Raw genomic sequence first — 22,410 nt, forward strand, 5'->3', positions numbered from 1 at the left:
GGGGGTGACTTTGAACTTTTTCTTCGGAGGAGAGGTGGCGTGGTGCCACTCTACGGTTTGCCGTTTTGTTCGCGTTTCGAAGTGATGAACCCATGTATCATTACCTTTCACGATGTTCGACAGAAAATTGTCACAATCATTCCTGTAACGCGCAAGCATTTCCGCACAGATGGTCCTTCATTGTTCTTCACAGTCTTCCATTAGGCAGCGAGGGACTTAGCGGGTGCACACCTTTGAGTGCCCCAACTAGTGCACGAATGTGTCACCATTACCAACAGAGATGTCCAGTTGAACAGCGAGGTGTTTGACTGTGATACATCGATGACATCGAATGAGAGTGTCCGCACGTTCCAAGATTACAGAAGTCACAGCTGTGTGCGGCATGCGGGACCTTGTTGCTGTGATGACGGACGCCTTGTCCAACGACTTCTCGTGCTTTTGTTTATTGCCAGGTCTTCGTAGACATTCTGCAGCGCCTATGAATATCTGCGATGCGATGCCAAAAGAAACTGAATGACAGCGCTCTGCTTGGAACGCAGTGACAGTCGCCATTTCGAAGGCTACATACAGCGCTGCCACCTATCGGTACTTTATGAAACTATAGGGGCTGAAACGGGAATATTCTACGACGTCCTGTAAGACACATTTTTTCAGCCTGAAGTGGCCGAGAAAAAAAAGTGTTGCATTACTTATTGAACGCTCCCCGTAACATGCAAGAAGCTTTCGCGTGGTTGTTGCTGGGTGCCAGTTCAGTCGAGCGCTGCGACCGCCGTCGCATTCAGCATCCGGAGGGCCGGCATTCACCCAATAAGCAAGCTCACTGCCCCGCATTTTTATGCATACTCCGCAAGGACAACCGCCGCACCTGCTGCACCGAAGCGCGGACACTACAGGCTGCACCGAGTACGAGGGGGCACACGCATGATTGTTTGCCAGTTCATCGAATGTTAAAGAACTGTTACGTTCACGGATTGTTTCACTGCAACATCCACAATTCACTGCTGTCTCCCTCGCAAACGAACCCAGGACACCCAATGTGGGAGTGAAACGCCTCCTGGATATAGCTGCCATCACCCAGAAGCTGTCATTGCAACCCCGACCCACGACAGTTCCAGTCACATGCATAAAATCCTCGTTTTTCCTGGCAGACCCACTTCGATAAGCATGCATTTGTTCCACTCTCGTTAATTTTTTGGAACAGAGTTACTGCGTTCGTGTTAAACGGCCTTTTTTTGACGTTTGCTGTTTAAGAAGAAGCAAAGGTAGATGGAAAGATGAAATTGGAGACTATTGTTTAACTTCCCCTTGACGAGACACTGCACGAACTCGGAGTGTGGAAGAGTGGGGAAGGAAATCGATCGCATCTCTTCAAAGAAATCATTCCGGCGTTCGCAGCTGACAGAAATCGCAAAAGGCCACGTGGTTGCATTGCCTTAATATATTTTCCTTGTTATCTCTAACTTTTGCATTTTCTTTACCTCGTCATTTCTGTGCTTTCCATACTGTAAACAGCCTCTTTACTTGAACGGTTGTTGCGCTTATGCAGCAGCAATCATTCAGATTCATAGGTTGATAATACACACTTGTTACATGTAACTTCTCCACTGCACGAATTGGCCTGCGCCCAAGTGTGTGTCGTTTGAAACATCTTATTGAACTGGATATACACAAGGGGACCTTACGGCGTATGCATCCTGCCTTTATGTGTTTCGGTAACACCAGTGTCTAAAACTCAAAACAAAGACAGAAAAATTTTCTTAGGTAGTATTAAGTGGGAACAAAAAAAAACCAGACCTATGACAAAGATAGATATTGTACATGTATAAAATGAACAAGCTCTCAACACATCTCAATGTAATTTACAAAGAGGTGACGAAAAATGTGGTAAAAATTAAAATCATTTCAGTTCTCTGCTAGCTGCAAGACAATAACAAATTTTGTGAAGACACAAAAGTTCTGAAAGTCTTCGGCAGTAATCACTTACTTGTCTTTAACACTGTAGACCACATAGCGTGCAACAGCCGCGTTTCCGACAACCTAAAAATGTAAGAAAACAAAATGAACATCGCAATCAGCCGAAGGAAATTAGGAAGATATGAGCATTATTGTAAAAAGTGTAGTGGAAACGAACCAGTTGCAAAAAAATTGTTCGAAAAGTTTTGTTCTTCAAAATTTAGCAATCTTCATAGCTGCTCATATGTTTTTAGCATTTAAGAACAAAAAGCTCTTTCTCCTACTAGTTGTATTGCTTCGTCTGTTCATTCGCGCACATAATATTACGTCTGACAGGTTCGATCTAAAAAAAAATCGACTAGTGACTTTCAGGGTGCCAAAAAGTGGAACTGCAGATTTTTTTTGTTGGGAGTTATCATGTCTTAAAGAGAAACAATAATAGTAACATACTTCATCAAACTTATGACACAAACTGATGAACAACTGCCGGCCGTTGTGGCCGTGCGGTTCTAGGCGCTTCAGTCTGGAACCGCGTGACCGCTACGGTCGCAGGTTCGAGTCCTGCCTCGGGCATGGATGTGTGTGATGTCCTTAGATTAGTTAGGTTTAAGTAGTTCTAAGTTCTAGGGGACTGATGACCACAGATGTTAAGTCCCATAGTGCTCAGAGCCATTTGATGAACAACTGAGTAGTGATAAAAACGTAGCGTTTCTCCAAGGCGATGGCGACATAAGTGTTCTCCTAAATCTCGTTTTAGGGTACAAAGAAACCGGACAAGTGCGAGAAGGTCTTGCGGTTCGAGGGTTCCATAAAAGCTTAATTATGTATATATAAAGTTTATCCATATCAGGAATCGATAATCTCAACGATTTTTGCCTCTTAACGATATCGATGCTGGCAAAATATCGTTTCCAATAATTCTAAGACTTTCGAAAATATTTTAATTGTAATTTTTAAATTTTTTGTGTAATTCCGCATTCGCTATTGTATTTCTTCATTTATTTTATTAATTCTGGACTTATATTAACATACTATGATGATAGGCAACTGCAGATGTGTTGACGTTGTTGCTCTGATCCCTGCTGCCATTACCGGAAACATTTGGCAGAAGTCTCTAGAAAACGTGGCTACAGGGCTACTGTTGTTACGCTCATGTAAAATTGTTCTGTGGAATGGTTCAACGGGTACTTTATGGAATATCGGAACCCCATTCCAAACAGTGGAAGTGCATTCCTGCACCAATTGCCAGTATTACTTTACTTTGAAACATTACAGATGCATTACATGTAATAGGTATAGACTGATAAGGAATGTGTGAATGTAGAATGATCAGTTCGTAAAAGACCTGTGATGCTAGCGATGGTATGACAAGGTAGTCGGACAGCCTAATATACCTATTACCACTAAATGCCAAAGGCATCACTTGCACAGTGGCAGCGGACGTCATTGCATCATAGATCAGCCAATTAGCACGAAATATTTGAGAATTATATACACAAACATTTCTCATAAATCGGTCTTCCAATTACTGAAAATCACATCAAAATCTCTGGGGCAGTTCCTGACAGTTTTGACCGATTACGAATGTATTGTAAGTTTGTAATGACAAAAGACAGACGGGCAGACGGGCAACAAAGTGATCCTATAAAGGTTCCGTTTTGTCAACTAAGTCACGGGATCCTGAAAATGAATGACAATTTGAATACTGGTGAGAGTGAATTGTATAAAAGTGTGGAAAACTGCATACGTAATTACAACAGTAAAAGGAAAGACCTGAAGATGCACAACAGAACAGAAAACTCTAACACAGCAGCGGTGTATGTATGTCGTACACATATGCGTTTTTTCAACATAGAGAAATCCCTCTACAGACCAGATAAGGTACGTTCTGATTTCAGACAGAGAGGAATATGTTGTTGTTGTGGTCTTCAGTCCTGAGACTGGTTTGATGCAGCTCTCCATGCTACTCTATCCTGTGCAAGCTTTTTCATCTCCCAGTACCTACTGCAACCTACATCCTTCTGAATCTGCTTAGTGTATTCATCTCTTGGTCTCCCTCTACGATTTTTACCCTCCACGCTGCCCTCCAATACTAAATTGGTGATCCCTTGATGCCTCAGAACATGTCCTACCAACCGATCCCTTCTTCTGGTCAAGTTGTGCCACAAACTTCTCTTCTCCCCAATCCTATTCAATACTTCCTCATTAGTTATGTGATCTACCCATCTAATCTTCAGCATTCTTCTGTAGCACCACATTTCGAAAGCTTCTATTCTCTTCTTGTCCAAACTATTTATCGTCCATGTTTCACTTCCATACATGGCTACACTCCATACGAATACTTTCAGAAATGACTTCCTGACACTTAAATCAATACTGGATGTTAACAAATTTCTCTTCTTCAGAAACGCTTTCCTTGCCATTGCCAGCCTACATTTTATATCCTCTCTACTTCGACCATCATCAGTTATTTTGCTCCCCAAATAGCAAAACTCCTTTACTACTTTAAGTGCCTCATTTCCTAATCTAATTCCCTCAGCATCACCCGACTTAATGAGACTACATTCCATTATCCTTGTTTTGCTTTTGTTGATGTTCATCCTATATCCTCCTTTCAAGACACTGTCCATTCCATTCAACTGCTCTTCCAAGTCCTTTGCTGTCTCTGACAGAATTACAATGTCATCGGCGAACCTCAAAGTTTTTATTTCTTCTCCATGAATTTTAATACCTACTCCGAATTTTTCTTTTGTTTCCTTTACTGCTTGCTCAATATACAGATTGAACAACATCGGGGAGAGGCTACAACCCTGTCTTACTCCCTTCCCAACCACTGCTTCCCTTTCATGTCCCTCGACTCTTATAACTGCCATCTGGTTTCTGTACAAATTGTAAATAGCCTTTCGCTCCCTGTATTTTACCCCTGCCACCTTTAGAATTTGAAAGAGAGTATTCCACTCAACATTGTCAAAAGCTTTCTCTAAGTCTACAAATGCTAGAAACGTAGGTTTGCCTTTCCTTAATCTTTCTTCTAAGATAAGTCGTAAGGTCAGTATTGCCTCACGTGTTCCAGTGTTTCTACGGAATCCAAACTGATCTTCCCCGAGGTTGGCTTCTACTAGTTTTTCCATTCGTCTGTAAAGAATTCGTGTTAGTATTTTGCAGCTGTGACTTATTAAGCTGATAGTTCGGTAATTTTCACATCTGTCAACACCTGCTATCTTTGGGATCGGAATTATTATATTCTTCTTGAAGTCTGAGGGTATTTCTCCTGTTTCATAAATCTTACTCACCAGATGGTAGAGTTTTGTCAGGACTGGCTCTCCCACGCCCGTCAGTAGTTCCAATGGAACATTGTCTACTCCGGGGGCCTTGTTTCGACTCAGGTCTTTCAGTGCTCTGTCAAACTCTTCACGCAGTATCAAATCTCCCATTTCATCTTCATCTACGTCCTCTTCCATTTCCGTAATATTGTCCTCAAGTACATTGCCCTTGTATAGACCCTCTATATACTCCTTCCACCTTTCTGCTTTCCCTTCTTTGCTTAGAACTGGGTTTCCATCTAAGCTCTTGATATTCATACAAGTCGTTCTCTTATCTCCAAAGGTCTCTTTAATTTTCCTGTAGGCGGTATCTATCTTACCCCTAGTGAGATAGGCCTCTACATCCTTACATTTGTCCTCTAGCCATCCCTGCTTAGCCATTTTGCACTTCCTGTCCATCTCATTTTTGAGACGTTTGTATTCCTTTTTGCCTGTTTCACTTACTGCATTTTTATATTTTCTCCTTTCATCAATTAAATTCAATATTTCTTCTGTTACCCAAGGATTTCTACTAGCCCTCGTCTTTTTACCTACTTGATCCTCTGCTGCCTTCACTACTTCATCCCTCAAAGCTACCCATTCTTCTTCTACTGTATTTATTTCCCCCATTCCTGTCAATTGCTCCCTTATGCTCTCCCTGAATCTCTGTACAGCCTCTGGTTCTTTTAGTTTATCCAGGTCCCATCTCCTTAAATTCCCACCTTTTTGCAGTTTCTTCAGTTTTAATCTACAGGTCATAACCAATAGATTGTGGTCAGAGTCGACATCTGCCCCTGGAAATGTCTTACAATTTAAAACCTGGTTCCTAAATCTCTGTCTTACCATTATATAATCTGTCTGATACCTTTTAGTATCTCCAGGGTTCTTCCATGTATACAACCTTCTTTCATGATTCTTAAACCAAGTGTTAGTTATGATTATGTTGTGCTCTGTGCAAAATTCTACCAGGCGGCTTCCTCTTTCATTTCTGTCCCCCAATCCATATTCACCTACTATGTTTCCTTCTCTCCCTCTTCCTACACTCGAATTCCAGTCACCCATGACTATTAAATTTTCGTCTCCCTTCACAATCTGAATAATTTCTTTTATTTCATCATACATTTCTTCAATTTCTTCGTCATCTGCAGAGCTAGTTGGCATATAAACTTGTACTACTGTAGTAGGTGTGGGCTTCGTATCTATCTTGGCCACAATAATGCGTTCACTATGCTGTTTGTAGTAGCTTACCCGCATTCCTATTTTCCTATTCATTATTAAACCTACTCCTGCATTACCCCTATTTGATTTTGTGTTTATAATCCTGTAATCACCTGACCAGAAGTCTTGTTCCTCCTGCCACCGAACTTCACTAATTCCCACTATATCTAACTTCAACCTATCCATTTCCCTTTTTAAATTTTCTAACCTACCTGCCCGATTAAGGGATCTGACATTCCACGCTCCGATCCGTAGAACGCCAGTTTTCTTTCTCCTGATAACGACATCCTCTTGAGTAGTCCCCGCCCGGAGATCCGAATGGGGGACTATTTTACCTCCGGAATATTTTACCCAAGAGGACGCCATCATCATGTAATCATACAGTAAAGCTGCATGCCCTCGGGAAAAATTACGGCTGTAGTTTCCCCTTGCTTTCAGCCGTGAGAGGAATATGACACCAGTTAATTAAACAAAGTAGTATTCGTCATGACAGATTGGAGAATGAAAATGTTGTTATAGTTTTAGTTAAGTGCAGGAGCGTGTATAGAAGGGTCCCGGAACTAGACTCACTTATAAATAGTAACAATGCTCACAAAGAATAAGGGACAGGAAGCTGGGCAGACACCAGGTGTTAATAGCGATGAAATTCCAATCTCCGATTGGAATATGTATCGAAAAGATAGGTTGAACGCAGGCAGTGGAGGCGTGTCTTTAGCCGTAAAAAATAAAATAAAATAAAATAAAAATAAAAAAAATACGGATAATATCTAGTGAGGTTGGTGCAGCTTCTGCATGCGTTACAATTTGGGTGAAGTTGAGTGTTATAGGTGGATCAAACATGACAATCGGATACTTTTATAGGTCCCTTGCCTCATGAGCAGCAGTGACGGAACGTTCGAGGGGAAGCTTGGAGAATATTTCGTGTAAATGTTCTTGCCATATTATAATATTTCGTGGATATTTCCACTTACTAGCCATAGATGTGGAGACTCATGTGAACGGCCAGGGGACCATGTGAAATAGTTCTAAACACCTTATTGAATCAGAGATTCGACTCTTGAAAATAACATATTAGATCTCCTAGTCACCAACAGGACAGAAATTTTGACTCAGTCAACGTAGAACAGAGTATCTGAGACCTTAAGGCCGTTACAGCGCCACTAAATTCGGCTGTAAGTAGAACAATAAAGAAACGTAGGAACATATTTCTGATTAGCAAGAGCGACGAGAAACAAGAGTCCATATTACCTGAATGGACAACATGAAAACTTCATCTCCAGCAATGACAGTATTGAGCACCAATGGAGAAAGAATACTGTAGAATACGCTTTAGACACGAATGTGCTGAGCAAAGTTGTGGGGGATAAGAGAAACCCTCTGTGATTCGACAGCCGTGTTCGAAAGCTGCTGCTACACTGAGACGACAAAAGTCATGGGATAGCGATAAGCATATATACGGATGGTGGAAATATCGTGTACACAAGATATAAAAGGGCAGTGGATTGGCGAAGTTGTCAGTTGTACTCAGATGATTCATGTGAAAAGCTTTCCGATGCGGTAATGGTCGCACGACGGAATTAACAGACTTTGAAGGCGTAGTGGTAGTTGGAGCTAGTCGCATGGGACATTCCATTTCGTAAATCGTCTAGGAATTCCACTTTCCGAGATCCACAGTTGTCAACAGAGTACCAAGAATACCGAATTTCAGGCATTACCTATCATTACGGACAACGCAATGGCCGACAGCCTTCACTTAACGACCGAGAGCAGCAGCATTTGCGTGGATTTGACAGCGCTGAAAGACAAGCAGCACTGCGTGAAATAACCGCAGAAATCAATGTGGGATGTGTAATGTCATCGCAAGGCACCACACTTGCTAGGTTGTAGGCTTCAGATCGTCCGCGGTCCGTCAGTACATATCGGACCCGCGAGTCGCCACTCTCGACGCTAGCAGACCGAGCGCCGCCACTCGGCTGGTCTTACGAGACAAGCTAGCGCGCTGGCCAGTTCTACAGCCGACTTTAATAGGAATGGTTCACTTGTTATATATCTTTAGAGATCTCAGTTGCAGAGACGCTAGTTAGCATAGCTTTCAGCTAAGTCAGTAGCTACGACCTAGCCAGGCGCCACATACAGTTTATGCATTGACAATTGATCTATATGTGTGAGGCAATCAGAATTGTGAAGAAGTATTCGCAGTTCAGTCTATAACTGCACTTGTAAATATTATTGTGCAAAGTCAAGATCGACGTTCGGCCGAGCGGTTCTAGGCGCTTCAGTCCGGAACTGCGCGACTGCTACAGTCGCAGGTTCGAATCCTGCCCCGGGCATGGATGTGTGTGATGTCCCTAGGTTTGTTAGGTTTAAGTAGTTCTAAGTTCTAGGGGACTGATGACCTCAGATGTTAAGTCCCATAGTGCTCAAAGCCATTTGAACCATTTGAACCATCAAGATCGACGTTCACCGCTGATGCTGAATTAAAGCTAAGTATTTAATTGTATTCCTGTCTACTAACTTTCGAATCACCTAACATGTTCTAGATACATCCCGTCAAGTATAGTTCATTGATCCTCACGTCAGCCTACCTGATCAACGTGTACAATTAATGGCCACACCTTGTGATCAGATTAAGAGTGAAATTGCGTGACTCAGCCGGGTCACCCTTCTTCCATGAGGCCCATAGTTCCTCCTCATACATAACAGGATGTACGACGATCCTATACGTTAGGACAGTGCGGTGAAACTGGCGTTAATGGACTATGGCAGCAGAGGACCGAAACGAATGCTATTGTTACGAGCACGGCATCGCCTGCAGCACCTGTCCTGGCCCTGTAACCATATCGTTTGGACCCTAGACGACTGGAGAACCGTGCGCTGGTCAGGTAAGTCCCGGTTTCAGTTGGTAAGAACTGATTATAGGATTCGAGTGTTGTGGAAACCCCAAGAAGCCATGGCTCACCTTGTCAACAAGGCACTGTGCAAGTTGGTGGTGACACCATAATAGCTTGGGCAGCATTTACGTGGAATGGACTGTGACCTCCGGTCCAGCTGAACCGATCGTTGGCTGGAATGGTTTTGTTCGGTTACTTGGAGAGATCTGCAGCCCTTCATGGACTTCATGTTCCCAAACAACCGTGGAATTTTTAGAGATGGCCGGCCGGAGTGGCCGTGCGGTTCTTGGCGCTACAGTCTGGAGCCGAGCGACCGCTACGGTCGCAGGTTCGAATCCTGCCTCGGGCATGGATATGTGTGATGTCCTTAGGTTAGTTAGGTGTAATTAGTTCTAAGTACTAGGCGACTGATGACCTCAGAAGTTAAGTTGCATAGTGCTCAGAGCCATTTGAACCATTTTTTTAGAAATGACAATGCGCCATGTCATAGGGTCACAGTTGTTCGCGATTGGCTTGAAGAATATTCTGGACAATTCAAGCGAATGATTTCACCACGCAGATCGCCCGATATGGGACATAATCGAGAAGTCAGTTCTTGTAGAGACTCGTGTACAGGCAACACCTTCGCAGTTATGCACGGCTGTAATGGCAGCTTCGGTCAATATTTCTGCAGGCGCTTCCGTTGACTTGTGGAGTCCATGTCACGTCCAGTTGCTGAAAAACGCGGGCGAAGAGAAGGCCCGACACGATATTAGGAGGTATCCAGTGACTATTGTCATTTCACTGTGAAGCAAAGACAGCTTCGCTGCAAATTTAAACACGGCCAAAACCTCACAAACAAAAACTGAACGAATCCAAAACTAGCGTAAGGAGAGCCACCCCTTACTTCTTAAGTAAAATTCTCCCTATCCACTTGACACAAAGTCATAGAAAGTATCTATCTGATGTTAAACTAGTAAACGAATCTAAGCCATCTGTCCAGACGCTCGGTGTCCATAATAGTACCGAAACGGAGGATGACAGAAAAAAACGTAAATACTGAACGTCTTTTTCCCAACTGTTTCACTAAGCACATTACGGGGGTTGAACAAACATGGGAAAACACCAAAAACGCAACACACTGCCATGCCCAATACCGTGTAGGAAAACCAGCTGGCATTCAAACCAGTTTCCAATCGTCTCGTAAAAGATAAATACCTGATCTTAGACCACTCTTGCCGAAAATAGTAGCAAGTTTAGGTACCGATGATGACGACGGATAGCGTTCACGCACTCTTCTCTTCAAAGGAGACCATAAAGGTTCAATAATATTGAGATCTGTGACTGTAGTGGCCAGGGTAGGTGCGACAATTCCTCCTCGTGCTCACACGACAAGTCCTGGACGATGCAGGTTGTGTGAACGGGGCCTTGTAGCCTTGGAGCACATAATCACAACTATGGAACAAGCATCGTACCATGGGATGATCCTGATAAGCCAGACGGGTCACATAATCCTTGGATGTAATGCAATCAGGGGGCCATGTAATACCATGAAATGGCTGCCCCAAATTTTACCACCAAACCATCTCCATGTTTCGCTCTTGGGATGTATACTTCATCAGAAGTTGGAAACAATGTGCAACAAGACTCATCCGACCAAATGACTTTGGTTAACTGCTGCATGGCCTGGGTTTTATAGCCTCGACACCACGTTCTCCTGTTTTGGGCATTTGCATCGTACATGTGTGCTTTTAGATTCCAGCTAGACCTGCAATTCCTTGCTTCGAGAGTTCCCTTCGTGTTGTTTTGGTGCTTATAGGTTTCATGAGTGTAACATTCGGTTCTGCAGTGACTTTTACAGCTGTCATCTCTTGTTTTTTGTGACAGTCGTCTTCAAAGACTGTCACGATCACTCAGCACACGGTTTCGTCCACATTGTGACCTAGCAGGTGATGTTTTCCCACTTTCCCTGCATGCGGCATAAATCTTCGGTACAATGCTTGTTGAAACACCAAACACCTCAACTATCTTGGTTATGGTAGCATCCAACATACGAGCAGCAACAATCTGTCCACATTTGAATTCACTTAGCTCTGACGTAATGCATTCACAACTACAAAGAACACTGCTCTGACTGTAATTGACAAGTGCAACATATTGAGGACACCGCCGCTCGCGGCCAAATACAGTAGCCTTGGCTAGCACCTGCGTTTATGATCACACATTCTTTTCTCGTAGTGTTTCCATATTTTTGTCCAACCCCTGTAGGACAGTAGTTTTTCCTCCAGACTTTCACATGAACTTGAACGACAGATATCGACATACGAGACCATGAGTAGCGGGTCAAAACCGGTCCAGGGACAATCAGAATGATCTAGGTCAAGGTCACCTTCTTATCTCTAAGATCAAAAGTCACTGTGCTCTGCTCTGAGCCAGTTGTCCTTATCTTCAAGATCATGGGTCAATGTCCTCACAGAGACAAGGGGTCCATTATTCTCTGCAAGACAGTCAGTTTGGCCAACTACTTTTATTAATGACATGTCGTAATGTATTGTCCAATTAGTTTAATTAATGATGTATAACTTTCATCACCATTGTTAATGATCTGTCTGTGTTGTCACTATTATCTATACTGGTAACCCAATTACACTACTGGCCATTAAAATTGCTACACCACAAAGATGACGTGCTACAGACGCAAAATTTAACCGACAGGAAGAAGATGCTGTGACATGGAAATGATTAGCGTTTCAGAGCATTCACTCAAGGTTGGCGCCGGTGGCAACACCTACAACGTACTGACATGAGGAAAGTTTCCAACCGATTTCTCATACACAAACAGCAGTTGACCGGCGTTGCCTGGTGAAATGTTGTTGTGATGCCTCGTGTAAGGAGGAAAAATCCATACCATCATGTTTCCGACTTTGATAAAGGTCGGACTGTAGCCAATCGCGATTGGGGTTTACCGTATCGCGACATTGCTGCTCGCGTTGGTCAAGATCCAATGACTGTTAGCAGAATATGGAATCGGTGGGTTCAGGAGGGTAATACGGAACGCCGATCTGGATCCCAATGTACTCGTATCACTAGCAGTTGAGATGACAGGCATTTTATCCGCACGGCTGTAACGGATCGTGCAGCCACGTCTTGATCCCTGAGTCAACAGATGGGGACGTTTGCAAGACAACAACTATCTGCATGAACATTTCGACAACGATTGCAGCAGCATGGACTATCAGCTTGGAGACCATGGCTGCGGTTACCCTTGACGCTGCATCACAGACAGGAGCGCCTGTGATGGTGTACTCAACGACGAACCTGGGTGCACGAATGGCAAAACGTCATTTATTTGGATGAACCAGGTTCTGTTTACAGCATCATGATGGCCGCTTTCGTGTTTCGCCACATCGCGGTGAACGCACATTGAAGGCGTGTATTCGTCATCGCCATACGGGCGTATCACCTGGCGTGATGGTATGGGGTGCCATTGGTTACACGTCTCGGTTACCTTTTGTTCGCATTGACAGCACTTTGAACAGTGGACATTACATTTCAGGTGTGTTACGACCCGTGGCTCTACCCTTCATTCGATCCTTGCAAAACCCTACATTTCAGCAGGAGAATGCATGACTGCATATTGCAGGTCCTGAACGGGCCTTTCTAAATACATAAAATGTTCGACTGCTGCCCTGGTCAGCTCATTCTCCAGATATATCACCAATTGAAAACGTCTGGTCAATGGTGGCCGAGCAACTGGCTCGTCACAGTACGCCAGTTGCTACTCTTGATGAACTGTGGTATCGTGTTGAAGCTGCATGGGCAGCTGTGCCTGTACACGCCACCCAAGCTCTGTTTGACTCAATGCCCAGGCGTATCAAGGCCGTTATTACGCCCAGAGGTGGTTGTTCTGGGTACTGATTTCTCACGATCTTGCACCCATATTGCGTGAAAACGTAATCAAATGTCAGTTCTAGTATAATATATTTGTCCAATTAGTACCCGTTTATCATCTGCATTTCTTCTTGGTGTAGCAATTTTAATGGCCAGTAGTGTATAATGATTTCATTTTACCAAAAAATAAGCATTTCCTCAACCATTTCTGAGGTCTCATTAGCCGTCAGACTGACTCGTCAATTGTGTTCTGTTCACTATAGTTCACTGTAGAGGAAGATTCGTGACTAATCACCACACAGACTCCCACTTTTGTTCCACCATATGTCTCTACATTTTATGCAACTTCGTTTTTTTCTTTTTCTTGCAACTGGTGGCAAATGGAGTGTATTTTGGTGATTTACCGAGATACCAGCTTTGTGAAATCGTATTACTTTAAATGCTCAACAATTACCATAGCATATTATTTAAATGATTACACATTCAAACAATTGCCTATCTAATATGGCTTGGAAATTAATACTTAGCATCGATCAGATGTGCACTAACCTGGTGCTTAAGTGTGTTAAAAATAAATTATTATCTGCACACTACAACATCGCTTAAGAGGAATCTGACACCATGACGTTAGTGTGTAGTACTAAAATAATAGTGGAAGGCAGGAACTTTTCTACACCCCACACACTGGACCCATGAGGAAACTCTTGAGCTTCGATTTGAAATCACGTAGGTTACTGCTGGAAGTGCGATCCAGATGCAGACTGGATTTCTGGCTAGTATTAACTGAGTGAAAGCTGGTAATTCTTGGTATAAGCTGATACTGATAACAAGAAACGACAGTAAAGAATATACATTGAGAAGCCAATGTCAGAATACCCAGGCTATTTTTTGAACGGGGGTCGACAAGAGGTTCGCTAACTAACCCCACTTATAGGCCGAAGTGCCCGTTTCTGAGCCAAAAATACCCCTTGAGAATGAGAAGAGTTACCCCAAGTATAATACCATACACCATAAGCGAATGAAAATTAGTAGACTCCTTTTCGTGTCGAACTATCACTTACTTCAGATACAGTCCGAATAGTAAAAATGGCAACATTAAGTCTCTGAACAAGATCCTGAATTTAGGCTTTCCACGACAGTTTACTATCTGTCTGAACACCTAGGAATTTAAACTGTTCAGTGTCACTAATCATATGCCCATTCCGCCAGTAGCCGCGTTGCGATCGGCGGGAGAGTTACAGTGGTTGGGTGGAAACACAAACCGAAACCAGTCAGCCTGATGGTGAGGTTCGAAGGCGGCCCGCAAAATCAAGCATTCCGATGGTTTGTATACTCACCACAACCAACCCCATACGGAACAGACAACTACGTTACCATACAAGTAGCTTATATGCCATAAATTTCAGTGTCTAGCCACCGTTAGAACACGAAGATTTACATTTCTATATGTGTGGTGTCTGTTCTTTCGCACATGTCCGAAAGAACAGACATCATTCATGACCCTGCAGCCGTACACATACACGGTGAAATGAAATAATTTATTTATATTATTGAAGTACCTAGTTGCAGCTGAGTCAGAAATTATTTCATTTCATCACAAAGGTTTAGATTTAAATAGTAAATGAAATGTAGAAATAAAGCGCAAGTTCTTAATTGCAAAAGAAGGCGCACATGGTATTTGTCGTTTACAGCTTCATCTGCCACGAATGGGAAACAATGCTTCGAGTAAACCGTACGTATTTTTTTGTACAGAATCCGAGTATACAATAAAAGTGTGGGTTTCCGATTTGAAAATACAAGGCTGACCCCGCCTAAGCAGGAGAGTTGGTAAGGAGGTAGTCAGCTGTATGAGAGACAAACGTCCCCTTCACTGATGTTAGCTTTTCACCTAGAAGTTTTTTTTTTTTTTTTTTTTTTGGACCATTCGTCGTTTTGGAGATATTTAGTTGCCTAAAGTTGAAACAAACGCCCTGTATAACACACTATCGACCTCTCCCGGATTCACGCGAGTAGCACTTAGTAGATGTGGCCAGACGACTTGTTTATTATATGTGGTGATAGTGATAGCTACATACCCTCCTCGTGAATCAGTTTCTCTATTAGTGAAAATCCCATCAAAATCCCTACTGTATTTCCTGAGTTTCATCTTCAGATACAGACAGAGAAACGCGGCGAGAACTTTAACTTCTTACTTGTATAGATATACGATGTACGCAGAGAATCTAGATCTGGTTGACAGTATTATTAATTAAGCCTGTCATTGACGTATCACAAGGGAGGTGGGTATTCAAGAAAGAACACATCTTCGTCTACATCTACATCTACACTGATACTCTGCAAATCACATTCAGGTGCCTGGCAGACGGTTCCAATCTCGTATAACGCGAGGAAAGAATGAACACCTATATCTTTCCGTACGAGCTCTGATTTCCCTTATTTTATCGTGGTGATCGTTCCTCCCTATGTAGGTCGGTGTAAACAAAATATTTTCGCATTCGGAGGAGAAAGTTGGTGATTGGAATTTCATGAGAAGATTCCGTCGCAACGAACAACGCCTATCTTTTAATGATTTCCAGCCCAAATCCGGTGTCATTTCTGTGACACTCTCTCCCATATTTCGCGATAATACATAACGTGCTGCCTTTCTTTGAACTTTTTCGATGTACTCCGTCAGTCCTATCTGGTAGGGATCCCACACCGCGCAGCAGTATTCTAAAAGAGGACGGACAAGCGTAGTGTAGGCAGTCTCCTTAGTAGGTCTGTTACATTTTCTAAGTGTCCTGCCAATAAAACGCAGTCATTAGTTAGCCTTCCCCACAACATTTTCTGTGTGTTCCTTCAAATTTAAGTCGTTCGTAATTATAATAGCTAAGTATTTAGTTGAAATTATGGCTTTTAGATTAGACTGATTTATCATGTAACCGAAGTTTAACTACTTCGTTTTAGCACTCATGTGGATGACCTCACACTTTTCGTTATTTAGGGTCAACTGCCACTTTTCGTACCATTCAGATATCTTTTCTAATTCGTTTCGCAGTTTGTTTTGATCTTCTGATGACTTTATTAGTCGATAAACGACAGAGTCATCTGCAAACAACCGAAGGCGGCTGCTCAGATTGTCTCCAAAATCTTTTATATAGGTAAGGAGCGGCAGAGGGCCTATAACACTACCTTGGGGAACGCCAGAAATCATTTCTGTTGTACTCGATGACTTTCCGTCAATTATTTCGAACAGTGACCTCTCTGACAGGAAATCACAAATCCAGTCACATAACTGAGTCGATATTCCATAAGCACGCAATTTCACTACGAGCCGCTTGTGTGGTACAGTGTCAAAAGCCTTCCGGAGATCCAGAAATACGGAATCGATCTGAAATACCTTGTCAATAGCACTCAACACGTCATGTGAATAAAGTTGTGTTTCACAGGAACGATGTTTTCTAAACCCATGTTGACTGTATGTCAAAATGGTTCAAATGGCTCTGGGCACTATGGTACTTAACTTCTGAGGTCATCAGTCCCCTAGAACTTAGAACTACTTAAACCTAACTAACCTAAGGACATCACACACATCCATGCCCGAGGCAGGATTCGAACCTGCGACCGTAGCGGTCTCGCGGTTCCAGACTGTAGCACCTAGAACTGCTCGGTCACCTCGGCCGGCGACTGTGTGTCAATAGACGGTTTTCTTCGAGGTAATTCACAATGTTCGTATACAATATATGTTCTAAAACCGTGCTGCATATCGACGTTAACGATATGGGCCTGTAATTTAGTGGATTACTCCTACTATCTTTCTTGAATATTGGTGTGACCTGTTCAACTTTCGAGTCTTTGAGTACGGATCTTTCGTCGAGCGAGCGGTTGTATATGATTGTTAAGCATGGAGCTAATGCATCAGCATACTCCGAAAGGAACCTAATTGGCATACAGTCTGGACCAGAATACTTGCTTTTATTGTGATTTAAGTTGCTTCACTACACCGAATATATTTACTTGTACGTTACTCACGTTGGCAGATGTTCTCGATTCGAATTCTGGAACATTTACTTCAACTTCTTTTGTGAATGCATTTCGGAAGGCTGTATTTAGTAACTCTGCTTTGGCAGCCCTGTCTTCGATAGTATCTCCATTGCTATCGCGCAGAGAAGACATTGATTGTTTCTTGCCGCTAACATACTTCACATACGACCAGAATCTCTTTGGATTTTCTGTCAGGTTTCGAGACAAAGTTTCGTTGTGGAAACTGTTAGAGGTATCTCGCATTGAAGCCCGCTCTAAATTTCGAGTTTCTGTAAAAGATCGCTAATGTTGGGGATTTTGCGTCTGTTTAAATGTGGTCTGTTTGTTTCGTTGTTTCTGCAACAGTGTTCTATCCCTTTTTTGTACTAAGGAGGATCAGCTCCGTCGTTTTTTAATTCATTTGGTATAAATCTCTCAATTGCTGCCGATACTATTTCTCTGAATTTAAACCACATCTGGTCTACACGTTACGAGGCGGTAAGAACATATAAGTTGCGTATTCCAACTCAGTTCTTTTTTTTTTCAGGTAGCCTTACGATTCATCTTCTATCCTGGTTTGAGTGATACTAAATTTGCAAGACTAACGAAGATAATATACAACAGTACTTTAGGGACGATATGAGAAAGATAGTTACAACCCAAAAGACTACATAAAATAATAAAGCAGAATAATGACTTGTAGCAACGGCAGACCTACCTTCTCTGCGTCATAACCGAGAAGGACGAAACTCCAGTCGTTTGACAGCGCTCTTTTTACCGGGCTGAAATAAGAGTACACCTGAAAAGATGAAAACATTATTTTTAAAAGTGACTCTAATATTATATGACATGTGTAGTTATGGCTTTGGAGAGTGCAGCTTACAAATATTTTTTTGGAAATTTGTGGTCAGTTCCTATGGGACCATGGGACCAAACTGCTGAGGTCATCGGTCCCTAGGCTTACGCACTACTTATTCTAACTTAAACTAACTTACGCTAAGGACAACACACACACCCATGCCCGAGGGAAGACTCGGACCTCCGACGGAGGGAGCCGCGCGAACGGTGGCAAGGCGCCCTTAGACTGCACGGCTACCCCGCGCGGCGTAGCCTACAACTACTTTTCTTTCTTGTGTACGTCCATCTTTCCACAAACGGTTGCGGGGCCTCGGCTGTTCAGTATAAAATCTCGAATCAAAACACCTTAAGCCGTCTCACTATCCAGTTGTTTTATTTGAGCAACTAGTTTCAGCGCTACATTAGGCCATCTTCAGTCCCCCTGACCAACTTCTAGGAAGATTCCCACCTTTGGTCCATTCAAAACAGGGGTGAACATTCAGTGATGTATCCGTAGATTTTTGACACAGCGATCTCTTCGATCATCAACTGCAAGTACTGATCGAAGGGATCGCTATGTCAAAAATCGACGGATACATCACTGAATGCTGGACACTGTTTTGACTGGGCCAGGGGTGGGATTCTTGCTACACGTCGGTTAGGATGCCTGAAGTTGGTGTAATGCAGCACCGAAACTGGTCGCTCAAATAAAACAACAACTGGAAATTGAGACGGCTGAAGGTGTTTTGATTCGACAGTTTTTTTACTTTTCCTTCCTGTGCCACTTAAGCCTTTTACAGGCAATTTTTAGTCATTTTGTTTACTTGGAGCCATTACTCTGTGTAGATGCAATATATATTCGTCAGAAATAAGTATAAAGGGAAATATACAGAACTGAATCGAACCTGTATGGATGAGTAACTGGAAGTCTGTGGCTCAAGTGTTGTAAACTGAAACTGTAAATATTTGCTGGTCAAATCTCAAAGACTATAAACCCAACAAATCATGCGTTCTTAACAGTGAGGCGTATCAGAGAGAAATAACTTGTGACGGCGGCAGTAGTTTCGCTGTAAAGTTCCTACACAAATATGATATAAACAGTGAACTGCAGGAAATACTATTCCCCGTCGTCAGGCAAAGCAAAGCTTTGCGTTGTGGCCCTAGTGAGCCAATGGGGGCCGACCGACCGCCGTTTCGTCCTCTGTAATGGCGTTATGGGACGCCGTCTTAGGGGCATGCGGTCATAGGGTCAGTACACCGCTTTCCCAGCGATTGTCAGTTTTCTTGACGATGAGTCACTAATTTTCGTTCATGCAGTTCTTCTATTAGCCTTATAACGCTGAGCGCACCCTGGTCCAGTCACTCTCCCCCCCCCCCCACCCCTCCCCCATATACACACACTGGCACATCTAGGAAATATTCCTCACAGTACCAGAAATGCAACCCGAATGCTCCGCGTAGCAGCCACACACACTGACGACTGAATTACGGAGACGGAGTATTCCCAACAGATTCGTACCATGAATGACTGCACTGTTGTGTCCAGTTGACCTCACACATGTCAGTACAACCTTCATGTCGAATCACTAAGCAGCATTTCCTCTTCTAAAATTTACAGACTTTTGTCACATGAACGAAGGCGAATTTCCGGCGATTCGTTCAGTTTGTAATGCAAGAAGGAATCTTGAATTAAATGAGTTCCTTAGGACTACTGTCGCTTTACTTAACCTTAACAATTTATTTGTAAGTAATAACTGAGACAACACTTGCCTCCTTTGGCACCAACGTTGTGTCCTCCACTGTATCGAGGTCGTAATAGAACAACCTGTCCTCGTCCACGTAAAGCAGCGCCGTGTCTGTAACAGAAAATGTTGCAAGTGCTACGTCGTCGAAGTCTTTGTATAATTACGTGCACAAACAGTAATTGGGTATTGCAGAAGCTGAAACACCAAGAGATGGAGAGAGGGACCCAACGAGGACTAAAGAGGTCCTCAAGCGTTCAATAATAAAGTGAACCGTAGACCGTCTGAGGGCTCGTATTGACGTATTGCCAGTACTAGAAATATTGAGGAGCAGTATTTATGGACTCCAAAATATTCTCAGTATTGTCAATACATAGTGAACATGTGAGATCAAATTTCCACGGTGTGACAATATTCTCCTTTCAGTTATTCACAGTGCTTCAGAACTAACCACGCGGTATTAGTGTACATTGTTTATTTTTTCAATTTTCCATAGCGCATATCATACCTCACACTGAATTTTAAGGAGTTTTTTAACACAAAAGAATTATAAAAGGCGTAGGCAAGGATGATAGTTGTATATGCCACTTCGGATTGTTAAAGGAGGATTCTTTATGACACTGCTCATTTCATTAATTTGAAAATATAGTATAGAATATTGAGTTACATAACAGTTTTGAAAAACGCTCCTATTTCGAAAAATGCGTCATATATATATATGCTGTCACTGGTAAGAGGACTGCGAACTGCATCTCAGTTTCAACAAATTATCACAAAGCGTAAAAAAAATGTTTTACGGTAATTGTTTGAACAGGTCCTTGCCAAGCAGATAACTTTGCCTCATAGGTTTCCATAGAATTTTACTAATTGTGCTTCCTGATCTTACAGGACTAAACTTCGAGTTTTAGAATGACCTGTCTATAGCCAGACATCTTGAAGTTACTCCTAATAGCTTGCCGAATGTGATTAGCGTATTTTGCTTCTCTATTTTGTATCAAGACTAACAACTCATATTATGCAGAACTAATCGGAAATTAATTTGTGAAATCTTTTGGGTCCATGATCCTGATTTCAGTCAATAAATTAACATATGAACAGTTACTCTTTTTTTTTCAACAAATCTCGGACCATTTCCTCCTTTGTATTGTTTTCTTTTGCTTGCAGGCTATAACTAATATAACTGCAGCACACATTTTCCTTTGGGAATTCGAAATCTTATCCCTGTAAAATCGAGTTGTCAACTGACAATTTTTGTCGATGTTATTGATAGTGTGAGGTCGCTTCAATGTATTGAAGGTCTGACAGACTAGTATTGTTAATAAGTGTTGAACATGTGCAGGCCCCTTAAAAGCTACCAACCATAGAAGACCACAGTATTTCAGCAAGAGGTTCACGCAGTGCAGATGTTAAGCTAGATATTTTCTTTTGCTTGCAGGCTATAACTAATATAACTGCAGCACACATTTTCCTTTGGGAATTCGAAACCTTATCCCTGTAAAATCGAGTTGTCAACTGACAATTTTTGTCGATGTTATTGATAGTGTGAGGTCGCTTCAATGTATTGAAGGTCTGACAGACTAGTATTGTTAATAAGTGTTGAACATGTGCAGGCCCCTTAAAAGCTACCAACCATAGAAGACCACAGTATTTCAGCAAGAGGTTCACGCAGTGCAGATGTTAAGCTAGATATTCACGTGAGAGATCTCGTTCTCAGAGAACTTTTGAGAGTAATACGTGTCGTATAAACAGCGAGGAGAGTTAGCTCACCGGGTGTGACCGACAGTGTGGCAAGATCTCAGACAGCTGCGCTCTGCCAGTTTAGACCTCTCACGTTGACGGCACACTCCATCTTTCGGGAGCTGTTCACTGTAGCTCCAGAACAAGAAAAACTATACAGGCATTCTCGGGAGAGCTTACTCTGAGAGTACTGAGCTCCCATATTGTGTCCCAAATTTGTGCCATATTTCACTGTTTATACACTACCACATCTTGGTAATATATTTTGCCATACTCACGCACACACTAAACAGAAGCATCCACGAAGTATCCCGTGGCCGTGGCAAGTTTCTGAGCGAAGAAATCTCTCGTTTTACATCCTAAACGAACACCACGAGCACTCAGCTGATGTCGGAAGTCCTAGACTAAAACAATGCTGCGCAGGCAAATAACTTACCAAAACATCGTAGACATTTAATGCAGAATTAAGAAATGAAAATAAAAAACCTTGGTCTCATGAGACTCGATCCAACCTTATTATGATAGTGTGAACGAGAGTCTTGCGCGCTGCCATAAGTTGCACAATAATTGTATACCGGCATCGTCGAGACACTTACGACTACTGTGAGTGAACGTCAGCAACGTGTTGGCCAAAGACTTAATGAAGAAAGCTGCCAGAAAGTGGATCCAGGACGAAGTTGGGCATTTAGTGAGTGTGTACGAGAAAAGGTCAGCGTTACGAAATGTACAGTGACTGGATGACAGGAAGTGGGATAAGAAGCAATCTTTGTTGCCTGAAATGGCTATAGTTTGTATCACCTCCTCAAAAGAAATTTACCAGACTACCCACAATTTCAGGAATCAGACAACGTGTTTTAT

General features: G+C 42.6%; 1 protein-coding gene across 1 annotated transcript in view; it reads right to left on the reverse strand.

Moving 5' to 3' along the window:
* LOC124616531 (venom dipeptidyl peptidase 4-like) overlaps window positions 1-21,664 on the reverse strand; it is a 106,718-nt gene extending 85,054 nt beyond the window's left edge. The window contains exons 1-3 of the mRNA XM_047144847.1: window positions 21,647-21,664; window positions 17,955-18,035; window positions 1,985-2,037 (exon numbers count right to left, since the gene is read on the reverse strand). Of these exons, the coding sequence (XP_047000803.1) occupies window positions 1,985-2,037; window positions 17,955-18,035; window positions 21,647-21,664 (152 nt within the window). The remainder of the gene's footprint in view (window positions 1-1,984; window positions 2,038-17,954; window positions 18,036-21,646) is intronic.
* Between the last annotated feature and the right edge of the window lie 746 nt (window positions 21,665-22,410).

The sequence above is a fragment of the Schistocerca americana genome, chromosome 5 (genome assembly GCF_021461395.2).
Source record: "Schistocerca americana isolate TAMUIC-IGC-003095 chromosome 5, iqSchAmer2.1, whole genome shotgun sequence".
NCBI lineage: Eukaryota > Metazoa > Arthropoda > Insecta > Orthoptera > Acrididae > Schistocerca > Schistocerca americana.